This window comes from Drosophila obscura, unplaced genomic scaffold (genome assembly GCF_018151105.1).
Source record: "Drosophila obscura isolate BZ-5 IFL unplaced genomic scaffold, ASM1815110v1 contig_4, whole genome shotgun sequence".
Taxonomy (NCBI): domain Eukaryota; kingdom Metazoa; phylum Arthropoda; class Insecta; order Diptera; family Drosophilidae; genus Drosophila; species Drosophila obscura.
Window position 1 is genome coordinate 8,451,550 of NW_024542828.1, and position 13,694 is coordinate 8,465,243.

Here is a 13,694-nt window from a genome sequence, read left to right on the forward strand (position 1 = left end):
TAATTATCGATACTATCGATACCTTCCAAAATTACACGGAAGTTGGCGCCAATAATAATTTCAAATATAGATCCAAGCAACCAAATTAAAAACGAAAAATTAAACTGAACCAGATCTCCCTTCTTTTCGGTTCATATGAGCTCTTAAGAGCGCGCTGTTTTAAAATTAAAAAAATCATTTCTATTGTTAGTTATAATTCGTTTATTTAATGTTGTTTATGCATAACAAATTATTACTATTGAATATTTTTGATAGTATTCCTCTGTTTTAGCCGGTGCTGTTGTGTCTCTTGGTTGGTTGGTTGGTTGTTTGGTTGTTACGTTTCTGTGTCTGTGTGTGTGTGGGGGCTTTCGTGCAAATTATAAATAATTTCCAGTAATACTAATCAAATATTTGTAATGTTTCAGCATTTCGAGCAGTAGTGATTTAGAGTTTCGTCCAACATTCGTTATTAATAATTAAATTGTTCTATTCGTGGTATAAAGTTAGTTTTTCGTTTTCTTTTTGTTGCTACCTAAAAAACACATTTACAGTCGCATATAGGACAGGTATTATGTATGTATATAATAAATACCATTTATTGAAAATGTCTGTGTTATTTTTCAAAAATAACAGCACTTAAGTAGACAAAAAATGTTTAATTTAGGCATAAGCTTATGTTACATTCGTTTTTATTGGCCGTTTTTGGGGAAGTGTGTTCATTAGCTTCTACTAATTAAAGAAATTTAAAAGAAGCGTACAGAAAATAGATTGAAAATATTATCGCGGTATAGTGGTAGGTAGGGTAGGCGTTGCAGTTATACGAGTATTCGTTTCGAGTATTTCCTTTTTGATTTCCTTTGCATTGGAATATACGAGTATGTATTGTTTGTATGTATGGGTTTTCTCTGTCCTTTAAATGCAGGTATTGATATTACTTCGTTAGTTATGGGCTGCTATAATTATTTTTTTTATATCGGTTAGATGGGTACATTACATTCTTTCTTTGCTCTATATATGTATGTATATTCTGTATGAGTATATATGTAACTTTCTTTTGTAGGTATGTCAAGTTTCGTATGGACGTTTGATGATTAGTTGATCGGAAATGATAAAGTGCTAAAAGTGTCGCGGGAACTGAGTCTGAGAATAGCGCAGAACTGATGCTCGTTGTAAATAGATTTACGCGTAGATGTTTCAAGATCCCTATAGTATGTATCTATGTATATTTTTTTGTTTGCGTTGTTTTCCTCTTCGTTGGCTTATAGCTAAGTGGTTTTGGTTTTTTATTTTTGAAATTTGATTTCAATGCAGTGCAACCCTGCCGTTCTTGAGCAGGCCTGGCAACTCTGAAAAGCGCGAGTTGCCTACCGGTAAATTAGTGCCTAGTTTTTTGTAAGGGGTTTCCCCGCCTCAATTTTGCGTTTACTAGAGTTAAGAGACTAAATTTAACAATTCCATTGGGGGCATCAGAGAGAATCAATTGTTGGAGGGGTGGGGAGGGTAGGGGAGGAGTTTAGAAGCTTAAATGGTCCACACTTGAACCTTTTCGGCCACCACACACCAGCTGGCACGCTCGTAGTAGGAGCTCACGATATGCAGACTGGCCACATGATGGTTGATCAGCGCGTCCAGCTCGCCCTCGCGGAACACATGGTAGTAGCGATGGTGTGTGCTCGAGCCGCCTTGGGAGGGGCTGTCCAGCGAGTTGGTGGAGCTGTTCGAGTGCTCCATCGAGTCGGTGGAGTTGCGCTGCTGGAGCGGTGCCTGCTGCTGCTGCTGTTGCTGCTGTTGCTGCTGTTGCTGCGTTGCCGAAGGATTTGCGCACACGGGCGAGGGGGTGCTGGGCGTGCTCTGCTTCATGGCCGCCATATTGCGGCGCCGCTGTCCGTAGTCGTGCATGGAGGCGCCTATGCCCTCGCCCAGCTGGTCGCCGCCACGTGCCTCGAGCGCCTCGGCATCCTCGTCCTCCTCCTCTTCGGGAATCACATCGTCCTCGTCGTCGCGCACATCGCTGTCGCCATCGTCCTGCAGCAGGTAGGCTGTCTCCGGATTGAGCTGGTAGTGGCGATTCCGCTTGTAGTTGAACTTGGAGATCTTGCAGTGCTCGTAGATGCCCAGCGAGTAGCTGGACTCATTCTCCTCCTCCTCCTCCTCCTCTTCGCCATCCTCCTCTTGGATGGTGAAGCTGCGAGTCTGCGAGGACAGCGAGGAGGTGCTAGAGGAAATTGGTGACTGCTGCAGACTCGGCTGCGTGGAAAGATTGACCAGCATCAAGCGACGCTCTCGCAGCTCATCCCTGAAGGCGCTCAGTTCGCCATTCGAGCGCTTCTTGGCGCCGCCCAGGTACTCGGAGAGATCTCCGATACCATCCAGGGACCGGCACTCCGCACGGCTGCTCTTGTCCTCCAGCTCCCGCTGCAGCTGGGCCGTCAACTGCTCGGCAAACTCGGCACAGTCCTGCGTCTGGCCCGACTCCCGTTTCTCCGGCAGCAGCGGGGCACTGTCCGCATTGAGGATGATGTCATCGTTGGCATGGGGCACGGCATTATTGATCTGCAGCTCGCCCTTGTGGTACTGCTCCTGCTGCAGACTGATCATCTGCGCCAGGCTGGCCTCTCCCTCGTCCTGGGACGCGGATGTGGAGGCGTCGCCGCCCTCGCCCTCGCCGCCACTGCCAGTTGGGATCTTTGCCGAGCGCGGAGCACTGATGACACTGTCAATGGAGTCGGGCGAGGAGGGTTCACTGGAGTCGCTGTCCAGGTCGTCGGTGGCCGGATTGAACAGTTCCAGAGAGAGCAGCCTGCTCGCCAGCGAGTGGGCAGAGGCCGATGTGGACACACCCGAACCCGAGGCACGCCTCACAATCGGAAAATTCTGGCGCTGCAATTGCAGGGATTGCTGCTTCCGGAACTTGGGTATCGGCGGCAAGTCCCTGATTGTCTGACGCGTGATTTTGTGGACCGGTGTGTGGGGCTGTGGCTGCAGCTGGGTCTGTGTCTGGGGCTGTGTCTGGGGCTGTGCCTGTTGCTCCTTCTGCTGCTTGATGTGAGCCTCGTCGAAGCTGAAGCGTGCCGGCTTCGTGGGTGGCGTCAGTATGGCCATGGCCGCCGACACAGCGGTCGTGGACTGTGGCGGCGACGTCACCGTGCCCTGTATGGCGGCAGGGGAGTGCGCCGGAGTCGGAGGGCAGGGCATTATCAGCGGAGAGGTTGGCACAGAGTGTGTGGGCGGCAGTCGGAAGTTGGGATTGGTACCCTGTTGTGGGTGGTTAGCTGCTCCAGCGGTGGCCCCAGCAGGCGCATTCACCGCCTGGCCATTGCTGGAGGAGGAATTACTCGAGCTGGAGTTGGAGTTCTGGTGCTGCTGCTGGTAGTTCAGCTGCTGCTGATGCTGCTCCGGCTTGGGTATGAAGATGACCGAGGCGAAGCTGTCCTCGGACTCGATGCTCGTGTCCGACTGCAGGCTGCTGTCCTTGGAGGAGTCCGAGCCGGACTCGCGCGAGTGCCGCCTGGCCTTGGCCTGCTCGCTGTCCGCACAGGCGAAGCACTCCTGCTGGTACTGGCTGCAGTGGCAGCTGTTCCCCAGGCTGCAGTCCACGCTGCTGCAGTACGTCACGGGACCGGCCGCGGTCGTGGCTGCGGGTGCGGGTGCGGGCGCGGGCGAGGTGGCCGTGCTGGACAGTATCAGGTGCGTCAGGTGATGCTGCAGATGGTGGTGATGATGGTGATGGTGGTGCTGTGGTGCCGGCGACACTGTGGCCGCCTGCTTGTTATTGTTGTTCGTGGCAGCCTTATCCGCCGCAGCTGGCGTCTGTACAGGATTTGATGGCGTCTGGGGCGCACTCTTGATGTTCTGGATCAGCTTGCTGATGCCCGTCTTGGTCACACGCTCCAGACTGCCCGTCGAGCTCTTGATCTTGGTGGTGAAGCCCTCGCGGATCACCTGCAGCCGCTTGGAGAACATGGCCGAGCGACAGAGGAAGGCCTCGTTCAGCGACGTCTGCTTCTGTATCCGCTTTCGCACCCGTTCCTTCTCCCGCAGCCGATTGCAGGCCATCAGCTCCTCGTTGAGAGAGCTCTGCTTGCGCAGAAAGCTGGGCAGGCCAGAGGCAGTGCCTCCTGGTCCTGGTACCACTCCCACTCCCACTCCCGTTCCTTTGGACGTTGCCGGTGGTGAGGCCACCGATGAGGCATGCTGATGGAAATTGGAGGCATAGCAGCCGCTGCGCGTGTACAAGCTGCTGCTCACTCCCCCGTTTGAGCTGTTGTAGCTGCTCATCATGTGGAACGCCTCGGAGGTGGGCGGCGTAGCTGCATCGGCCAGGCCATCATCCTCGCACAGCGACTGCTTCTGTTTGATGAGCTTGGGCCGGCGGCTGAGCGTGTTGCCCGCACTCGCGGTGGTGGGCGGCGAGTGGCGGCCATTTGTCTGCTGTCCCTCGGGTGCATTGAGCAGCAGAGCCGCCGCACTGGCCTTTGTCTCGCCCGGAATCAGGGGACCCCCCAGGCTGGGCACACTCGAGCGGGAGCGAACGATCTGCCGTGGCGGCGGCTGTAGAATGCTGCCCAGGCTGCGGGACTTGAGGCCGGCGGACAGTGGTGGATCTGGCGGAAAGTCTTCAAAGTCCTCCAGGCGACGCAGCTCGATGGGCAGATCCTTGGCATCCTCATAGTCCAGGCTGCTGTCGTTTTTGGTGTCCTTGGAGGACCACGAGTCCATGAACCAGGCATGACGACGTCCACGGGCCAATTTCTGCAGCAAAAAATGAAAGATTAAAATTATTTTCTAGCTTGTGTGTTTGGGTTCTTGATCCTACCTGAATGGCCCGTCGCACAAAACTGTAGCAGGACTCGCCGGGCGACGATGAACTGAGACTGGAGCTGTCGCCGTCTCCTGCCGAGCGACTGGAGTTCGTTGAGTCCTCCGTGTAGGCGTGGTAGGGCGGCTGACAATTGTCATCGTCCTCTTCATCAGAATATGAATAATTGCGATTCTTGGGCGGCTGCCAGGGTATGAGGACATCCTGCGACTCAAAGCGGCGATGACGCTGCTCCAGTGCCCACACAGTTATGACGACACGGCCGCCAATTCTCAGTATTCTGGCCAGCTCCCTCAGGGCCTGAACGCGTCGCTCGGTCGTGGCAAAGTGATGCACCACGGCCAGCGAAAGCACCGCATCGAAGCTGTCATCGCGGAACGGCAGCTCCAGATTGTCGCACAGCGCCACCTGCGAAGCGAAAGCAAAGCACAATGAGAAACATGAGAAGGAGGGAAGGCCAACAGGAAGGAAGGCTAACAGGAAGGAATTCCAGTTACCAGCACCAATGCCAATTAGGTTACGCAAATGCAGAGCCCACGCAGGAATCTCTTTGAAACAGGAACTGCCACATTCATAGCCGCCTTCCCTAGGGTCTTGCTGGCAAAAGTATTCAATTTGAAATTGTTCTGCAGCTGCGGAAAGGTCAGCCAGGACTACCAGGGGGGATAGGGGATAGGGGTAGAGAGGACAGTGTGGCCGAGTAGGAGTAATGCAATTTTAAGCTCTGATGCAGTTGGGGAACTGTTCACAAAGGGTTCGTTTGCGACAAAAGCCATTTCCATATCAAAGCGGTTCAATATCATTGTATAATCTCTTTTCTCTTACACAGTGTGCGCTCGATAGAGAGAAGGAAAGTAAGTAAGTTTATTGCTTAATGCAAGAAAAGCTGAAAATTCTCTTACCGAGAGTAGACTGTAATCCCTAACCATTTGTCTACAGACTTTTGCAATTAGTAAGTTTTTCGTACTCAATGTGGGGTGCTGGAAGGCAAAAGAAAACCAAGAGACTCTCCCCCCATCGGTTGGGGAAATTGTTCGTTTGGTTTTTGTCAATTTGTAATTCTTGTGGGGACGCTTGACCGACCCATCAAGACAGGAACAGACAGAACAGTACCTGACCTGACTCAACATGGACATAAGACGTACATACTCGTATAAATTGCTTTTACCTCTTGATGCATGTTTACAGCAATGCACGCCATTTATATTCATTTGCATGGCACGGACAGACCTCGATAACACCGTGACGGTGTGAATTACCCGGGCAGAAAAAGAGGAAATGGCCACACAGATGAAAAATTGGCGAACGTGTCGAATTGTTAAGCGATTTAGCTAGGGTTCTGCCCTACCTTTTTTTTTTTTACTTATTTTCCGGATGCTGCATTGGGCAACAAACTATCGATTTATGAATCTAATTTATGTTGCTTAACAGGCAAAAAAATATGCAAACTATCCCACGGTTTTCATGCTGTGGCTGTGACTGTGGCTGTGACTGTGACTGTGGTCTGTTGTGTGGCCACAGAAAAGTGTTTTCGCTCTCACTGATACAATAGCAATTTATTTGCTGTAATCTATGGATGCACACTCCATTGAAAGCTCTAGGATTATCACGAATAAGCGTCACTCTCTCTCTCCCTCTTGCTCACTGTGTAATTTTCTGCAAAATGTAGAAGCCTTGACCCAACTTGCTGTGAGTTTTCTACCTATTTTAAGGGCTCTGTGCCCTTTGCCTCAATGCGAGTTCAGTTCTGTGCATGTACCTGCCAGAGTCTTCAGCAAATATCAATTAACATAAGTGTTTTCGAGCACTGACATGTCGATGAACGAGCATAGAAATTGCGACAATAGTACGAGCAGCAGCTGAAAGAAATAGTGCCCCCATCTAAACGTTGGAATCCATTAAACAGAATTGAATTGCATTTCACTGCAAATATTTAATCTTTGCTGCGGGAAATTCTTGCTTAAAACAGCAGCATTCCCATGAATTTTAGGTGAGGCAGCATTTGAGTTATATCTAGTATACGTTGTCCGTCGCAGGACCATCGCTCATTCCCATTCATCTACTATAGCCCCCTAAGCCTCGCTGCATTCTACTCGCATAGAAGCCGCTTGATGCATTGCTGCCTTGCTGCCTTCATAGTTTCGCGTTTCAATGTCCAAGATAGGATGAATGCGTGCGCTAACATTTTTCTTTTTCCCTTCTCTGCTTTCACTGCTATGCGCTTTACAAATCATATTTATAGCAGGCAGTCGCCATTTTGTACACACACACACACACACACACAGTGAGAGTGCTTTGTGGGTGTGTAATGTCACACGGGTCGGTCACATTACCCTTTTGGAATTTATGTTGACAAGGTTTTCTCCTGGCGGAGAGTGCCATGTGCCAGGTGAGAATGAAACATGTTACGCATACGCGACGTTGCACGCTAATGAGGCCAAAGCCGCTCAAAGTTTCACCAAGAACATACATACACACAGACAGATAGAACGGGGGGGAGTACGGGGGGGATCAGCACTCTCGGCTAAAAGAAAATACTTATATTTTATGCAGTTCCTCTTTGGCCTACTCGACTTGCGGCTTATTTAAATGGCGCTTAAGCCAAGAACGGCCCCTCGAGCCGTCTCTTTTTTTTCCCGTTTGCTCCGCTTGCTCCTTTTGCTGCTTTTCCCTTTTGGTAAATTGCAGGTTTCACCTGGCCCAAAAAAGGAAAGTGTGCCACAAGCTACCAGAGCCTTTCCGTGTGGCCCTTTCGTTATTCTCTGCTGCTGCAAGGAATCTGGCTGCGCTTTCGCTTTCCGCTCTTATTGAGTTTTACTTTTTGTTATGTTTTGCGGCCACGGCGCTACCCACTTTTATGCGCCATTTTGGGCGCGGCTCAAAATTTATGAGCCTCCAGCCCTACACAGGATATCCCCCCTGCACCCAGACTATGTGTGTGTGTGTGTGTGATTGTTGCAGCTGCTGACGCTCCACTTGCTGGTTTATTGGCTTGCAAAAATTATTGAAAACCAGGCCATGCACGAGCTGCAGAAATCAAAGTTCCTGCCAGTAAGTGCAACTTTCAGTCGCCCGGCCAAAGTTAAATTGGTTTTGCATAAAGTTTACGTCTCACAGCGAAAAACTTTCATCTGCTTGCATGTCACGTTTGCATCGGGTGCTGGCGCTGGCGCTGGTGCTGGTGCTGGTGCCGGTGCCATTTGAGTTTATTTTAAACACATTAGGTAAATGGAAACAAAGCCAGCCAGAATCCCAACAATTGAATGTGATTGCAATTTGCTGTTTTTATGCAGCGACAGTCTCTGCATACTGCCAGCAAAAAGTGATTAGAAACACATGCAAATAATTGGCTAAATGTCAAGGACGCGCAATCAGTGGCACGTTGTCCGGTGGCCGATAATATGACAGGTTATTAAATAAATTAAACCATTTACAGTAAATGCTGGGTGAATGGCTGCAGCTGTGCAACTGGAACTGGAACCCTCGCAACGGCCTCGTACCTTCCCGTCGTGCAATCCCACGCAAAAGCAATTTAAATGCGAAGAATGCGTGTTGCGGGAGAGAGGGTGAGGAATGCATTTCTTAGTAAATGGTATTTTCTTGCCTGCAAATGGCAGCATAAATAAGCAAAATGATGTGAAGCCCCGGCGTTAGTAATAGATTATTGCAAAAAGCGTTGCATACCTCAGGGCGGGCAACTGAATAATAGCCCGTGCAGTGCGGGCGGAGCGGGTGGGGCTGGGGCTGTGGTAGCAATTTATAGCTGCTCGCTGTAAAAGGAAATGTTGTGGGTAGCCAGCAGTAACAGCGGGGAAAAAACAGGAAAAAAAATAGAGAGAGAGAAACCATACGGAATGGTTGTGTCATTGTTAAGTGAAAATACAGCTCGAGGGGAAAACTTTTCGCTGTTATGGCTGATGTTCATTACGCCCATGGCAGAGGGTATTACATTTAATGCCGTGCAGAAGTTTTAAGCGGAGAAACGATTCAAGGATTTCATATATAAAACATTATAAATATCAGCATGATCCTGAAAGTCAGCTGCTTGGGCTATTTATTTAGTTTTGAGTTGCGAATATATTTCTCATCCCTTTCATGCACAATGTTACTGGATATGCTGGCAATTCCTACCACGATCAACAGGCTAGCCAGGCTTTGCTTAAACTTTGTCCACCATTAATAAGTTTCTACATCTATATGCTTTGGGGTGCATAAACATATTTATCTTTAGGGCCTGTGATGCATACGCATCGAAAGTTCAATTTAAAAAAAAACTGCATAAGTCTCGCAATTAATTTCACAATCAATTTAAAAGACGAAACTCATTAAAAATCGTGAGTGCAGAATAAGCAGTGAATAATATGGTATTTCCTGTCTTGCATCCTTCGATTATTCTGTGACAGTAATTGATATCTTTTGTTCGCTGATTGCGAGCGGAATTTTCATTTATTGCAATTAAAACAATTTCATTCTTCATGCTTACGAATGCATTTATATACGTACGTATAGCAACTGCGGCTATCTTATATTGGTAGTATCGATTCATTGCCCATTCAAAGTTGGTCAATTGGAAACTTGCTTGCGATTTGCGTCTGCACCAACTGCGCAGCAATTATGCAACGTTTGTGCCTGCAAAGGAGCTGCTGCAGTTTATTATATCCCACCAGCACATTCACACCGCCTCTGAGTGCTCTCTAACGACTCGCTTAACGGCGCCCTTGTCGGCCATTGCAATTACGGAGCATTAAAAACTCCCCAATGCAACGGCAGCAGGAACATGTGCAAATAATTCCCAATGATAAGCATAATTTATGCGTGCTGCTAATGGCCAACAACTCAAGTGGCGCAGCAGCAGCGGCATTTGAATCCAGCGAATGTTTTATGGTTCTCGCCATCCTGTCTCCCTGTGTGTGCCGCTTGTTAATGGAAAATGGGTCAATTGCATGGCTGCAACTTGCCACGACCACGAAACACAAACACTTGCATACAATTAGCACCGTAGAGAGGGCAGGGCACACACACATCCTTTTGACTCCAGACCCATTGTACTCACCTCACCGCCCTTCTCGTGGGCCACTTTGCTCAGACGGTAACACCGCTCCACGCCAATTGTGCAAATTGCCGGATTGCATTGTGTGAGGTAGCGTCCGCTGCCACAGCCCACGTCGCACACCACAGAGCCCGGTTCCAGGTTGCTCAGAAAGTGCGCCATACGTGGCCGCACTGGGCCCGTGGGCTCCTCGCAGTGCTCGTACACATCATGGACGTAGGCACGCTCCAGAGCTGCCGAACGACCGCTGGCATCGTTACTTAACGATGTTCCTGACGATGTTGCTGCTGCTGCTGCTGCTGCTGCTTGCGTCAAACTCTTTGTTGCCTCAGCTGTCAGGGTTGAAGGTGTGCCAGCTGCAGGTCCAGGTCCTGCCGCTGCTCCTGTTGTTTCGATTGTTGTTGTGGAGGCTGTTGGTGATATAACTGTGGGCGCCAAGTCTCCCGTTTGGGTTATGCTCGATGCCCCATTGGTTGCTGTGGTGGTTGTCAATTGTTTGGTCATTGTTGCTGTTGCTGCTGCTGCTCCTGTGGCTGCTGCTGCTGCTGCTGTTGTTGATGTGTAGCACTCTTCAAGTGTTGTTGACAGTAAAACTTCATCTGCAGCAGGAACAACGAGAAAAGGAAATGGATTTCACATGAATTTGTATTCTGATATCTTGAATCCTTTGAGTTTTGCACAGACCCGAAACAAATACCCCAATAGTAGCATGATATAACTATTTATTGTGTGTTTATTATTACGAATTTCCGAGAAAACTCATTGAAAGGTACGCGAAAGAATTTTCCGAAATTTAATCAACCTATCCTCAGCCCCTCCCTGTCGTGTGTGCAAACTGCAATGTAATTTATAATCTGCCAAGCAATTTGTATAATTAAGGCAATTGCCAGACTGAATGCATGCCATAAAGTCAATTCTGAATTCTAAGCAAAGAAAAAATCAAGCAAACAATGCAATCATGCTTGTACTGGTTGTTGCTGCTGTTTTGGTGCATGACATCAAGTCGTAAAATCGTTAGAACAACGTCAGCACAAAACCCACACACTAAAACCCACTCACTTGGACCCATGCAGTGGCAGTGGCAGAGGCAGTGGCACAAGGCAAAGGCTAGCCGAAGTTGCATACCGGAAATGTGAAAACTGTTCGAAGCTCCCATTGGTGTTGACATTTTATAACTGAGTTTCCGGTGGAAGTTTTCACTGCAGTTTGAATGGAAATTTTAACGCCATCGGCTCTTGGATCTTGGCTCTGGGCCACTGGGCCAGCAGTCAGCCCCTAATAAATTGCATTAAAAAGCCGTTGCACAGTAGAAAATTACCCGGCGGGTGCAGCCCGTGTGGGCGGAAAAGTGTGTGCCAAACGACATTAGTGCTGCGAAATGAAATTATAATTGAAATCTGATTAAAAGCAGTTGTAGTGGCAACAATGACACAGCATTAACAGCATTCAGAAGGAGGACAAAAGTGGCACTAGGACTAGGACAAGGAGCCTGTGAATAGGTCATTTCCAAAGGGTGTCAATGGGCTATCGCCCGTTCTGCGTCCAGTCACCAGTCGACTGGGTGGCTGTCTTAGAGATTGCGAGGGTGTTAATAAACTCTGCAAATGAGTTATTGAATATTCTTACTTAATGACTTTTTGTTCAGGGTATCTGAGAATGTAATGCGCCTGCCTAAAGAGTATAAATATAAGTAGAATTGTTAGATGCAGCGGATAATACCTATTAGTGATACAAATTTCTTCTTGGATCGAAATGGATATGGAAAAGGAATAAGATAAGCTCCAGGTGACTAAGCAAAGGTTTCACTATCAGAAAGCAATAATAGCTTAGTAAAAGTCAAAAAAGAAATAGTCAGAATGTAGTCAGTCCCCCAGCTTTATACTCTAGCATATTCCCAGCTTTATTTTCTACATTCCTTTTCGTGCCATAATTCTCTATCGTCCTGCTGCCTCTAGATAAGAACCTCCCCATTCTATGCATATTGTTAAATAATGAACCACCATTAACATCATCGGCCTGGTCGATTTGTCCTATCCAACAAAATGCTTCCCCTTGCAAACAGGAAACATACACATACGCAGCATGGTCCAGGCGGATGCTCACCTTTTGTTGGGCCGTTGTTGCGCTGATAACTCGCATTCAACAAAGCCGTCGACGACACCAGTTCCGACGATAACATGCGACAACAGACCAGATTGCCTATATAGGCTGATGATAAAGATGATGAGGATATAACGACGACGACGACGACGACGACAACGACGGTAATGACGACGACGACGACGACTTCGAAGGATACGATGGGAACGGGAACAACAACGTCGCAGTCAGAAAATCAATGTGCATGCATAATTTAAAGTCGGTTGCGGCACTTGGACCCTTGAATCAACTTCCACTGCTCCTTTGGGTTCGACAAGTTGGCGTAGCGCTGTGCCAGTATGTATTTTTAGAATTTCGAAGCGGGGCACGTTTTATACGTTAATTTGCTCAATTTATTTTTGAAATCTATCATTATAGCAACTACTACACGATGTAATTGCTATTGTTTGTTGCTGCTGTTTCTGTTGCTGTTGGCTGCTGGCTGCTGGCTGCTATTGCAAAGGACACGGGCATGGACACGGACACGGACGCACGCTTGCCTTGCCTTTGCCTTTGCCTTGGCTTGCCTGGTTCGAGTTCGAGCCCACAAAATAGGATACACAAAATGCTTTTCCAGCAGTGTGGCTCCGTTGCTTTGGCTATGGCTCTGGATGTGGCTCCTGTCAATGCCTCTGGCATATGACGTTTCCTTTGTGTGTATGTCCGCGTGTGTATGTGTGTGTGTGCGTGAGTGGTTGTTTGATTTTGCTGCTTCTTATAGTAACTTTTCACTTGCACTTTTCTTCTACTGGCGCTTCCTTATCAACTTTCTCTTCAAATAATTTTCCATTATCCACTTCGATTTGATTTCGGGGAGTATGTTTCATTTCTAGGACACTGGCACTTGGCGCTTCAATTATATACGAATGGATTTTGTCTGAGTCAGTGTTGGTGCGCGTTTGACTGTGTGCGTGTGTCGTCCTGTGTCACAGTGTGTGTGTGTTTTTTTTTTGTGTTGGCTTAACGTGTCGGCCAGCCGCTGCCGTGTCTGTGCTCTTGGAGTCAACGTCGCGTACTAACGCGAAAAGCCCATTGGACTCCAATCTGTTTGTTCAAGGATGTTGGCTCGTTCTCCTGCCACATGTGTATTCCATTCGCGAAAGCTCTCCACAACTTGACGAAAGCTTTCCTGCGTACGACGGGCAGATGTACAGCTGTTGAAAGAGAGGGAAAGTGATGCGGTTGGCAGAGTGTGTATTAGAGTGAGAGCGCAGCAATTGGAGCGGGAAAATTCGACAGTCTTTAAAAGTGGCTTTCTGGATTTAACATACGAGATCATGAAACAGAATGATGCTAAAATATGCAAATATAATACAGTAGATATCAGCTATATGCAATGAATATATGCTTAAAAATAAGCAATATAAAAATGTATTATCTTTTATGCCTTATTCATAAATTATTACTCAATATTAATATTGGGAAGGTTGCCAGTTACAAAATAAATTATATTATTATTTTTTTTTTTTAGTAAATGATTAAATATAAGTGCAGTTTGTTTGGCCATAATTCTTTTTTACTCATTCTTTTTTGCTCATTTTGTAACCCTTTATTTATTGAATTAATTTCGCCAGCAATAACATTTTTAATTTCAGAGAAAACCCTTTAATTAAAACTCTAGGATGCTATACAATTTTTGCTGGGAAAACTCCTCAATTGCTGTCTATTAATAGCCAAAACCCTGGCAATTAAATGTAAAACATT

The 13,694-nt window shown here is 47.6% G+C and overlaps 1 protein-coding gene across 2 annotated transcripts; it reads right to left on the bottom strand.

Moving 5' to 3' along the window:
- Positions 1 to 191: 191 nt before the first annotated feature.
- Positions 192 to 12,982, bottom strand: LOC111066702. Of its 2 annotated transcripts, XM_022355511.2 has the most exons (4): positions 11,955 to 12,982; positions 9,855 to 10,450; positions 4,799 to 5,209; positions 192 to 4,734 (listed from the first exon to the last, which is right to left on the bottom strand). In XM_022355511.2, exons 1-4 carry the CDS (start codon positions 12,028 to 12,030, stop codon positions 1,504 to 1,506), a joined length of 4,314 nt encoding a protein of 1,437 aa, XP_022211203.2. In that variant the 5' UTR covers positions 12,031 to 12,982; the 3' UTR covers positions 192 to 1,503. The 2 variants fall into 2 exon arrangements, with proteins under 2 accessions (XP_022211203.2, XP_022211213.2); XM_022355521.2 differs by lacking the exons at positions 9,855 to 10,450; positions 11,955 to 12,982 and adding an exon at positions 5,704 to 5,808.
- Between the last annotated feature and the right edge of the window lie 712 nt (positions 12,983 to 13,694).

Coding starts and splice junctions, on each gene's coding strand:
- LOC111066702 (XM_022355511.2), bottom strand. CDS start 12,030: ATGTTATCGTCGGAACTGGTGTCGTCGACGGCTTTGTTGAATGCGAGT. Junction 10,451..11,954: donor CAACAACGGCCCAACAAAAG/GTGAGCATCCGC, acceptor TTCCTGCTGCAG/ATGAAGTTTTACTGTCAACA. Junction 5,210..9,854: donor CCCACGAGAAGGGCGGTGAG/GTGAGTACAATG, acceptor TTCGCTTCGCAG/GTGGCGCTGTGCGACAATCT.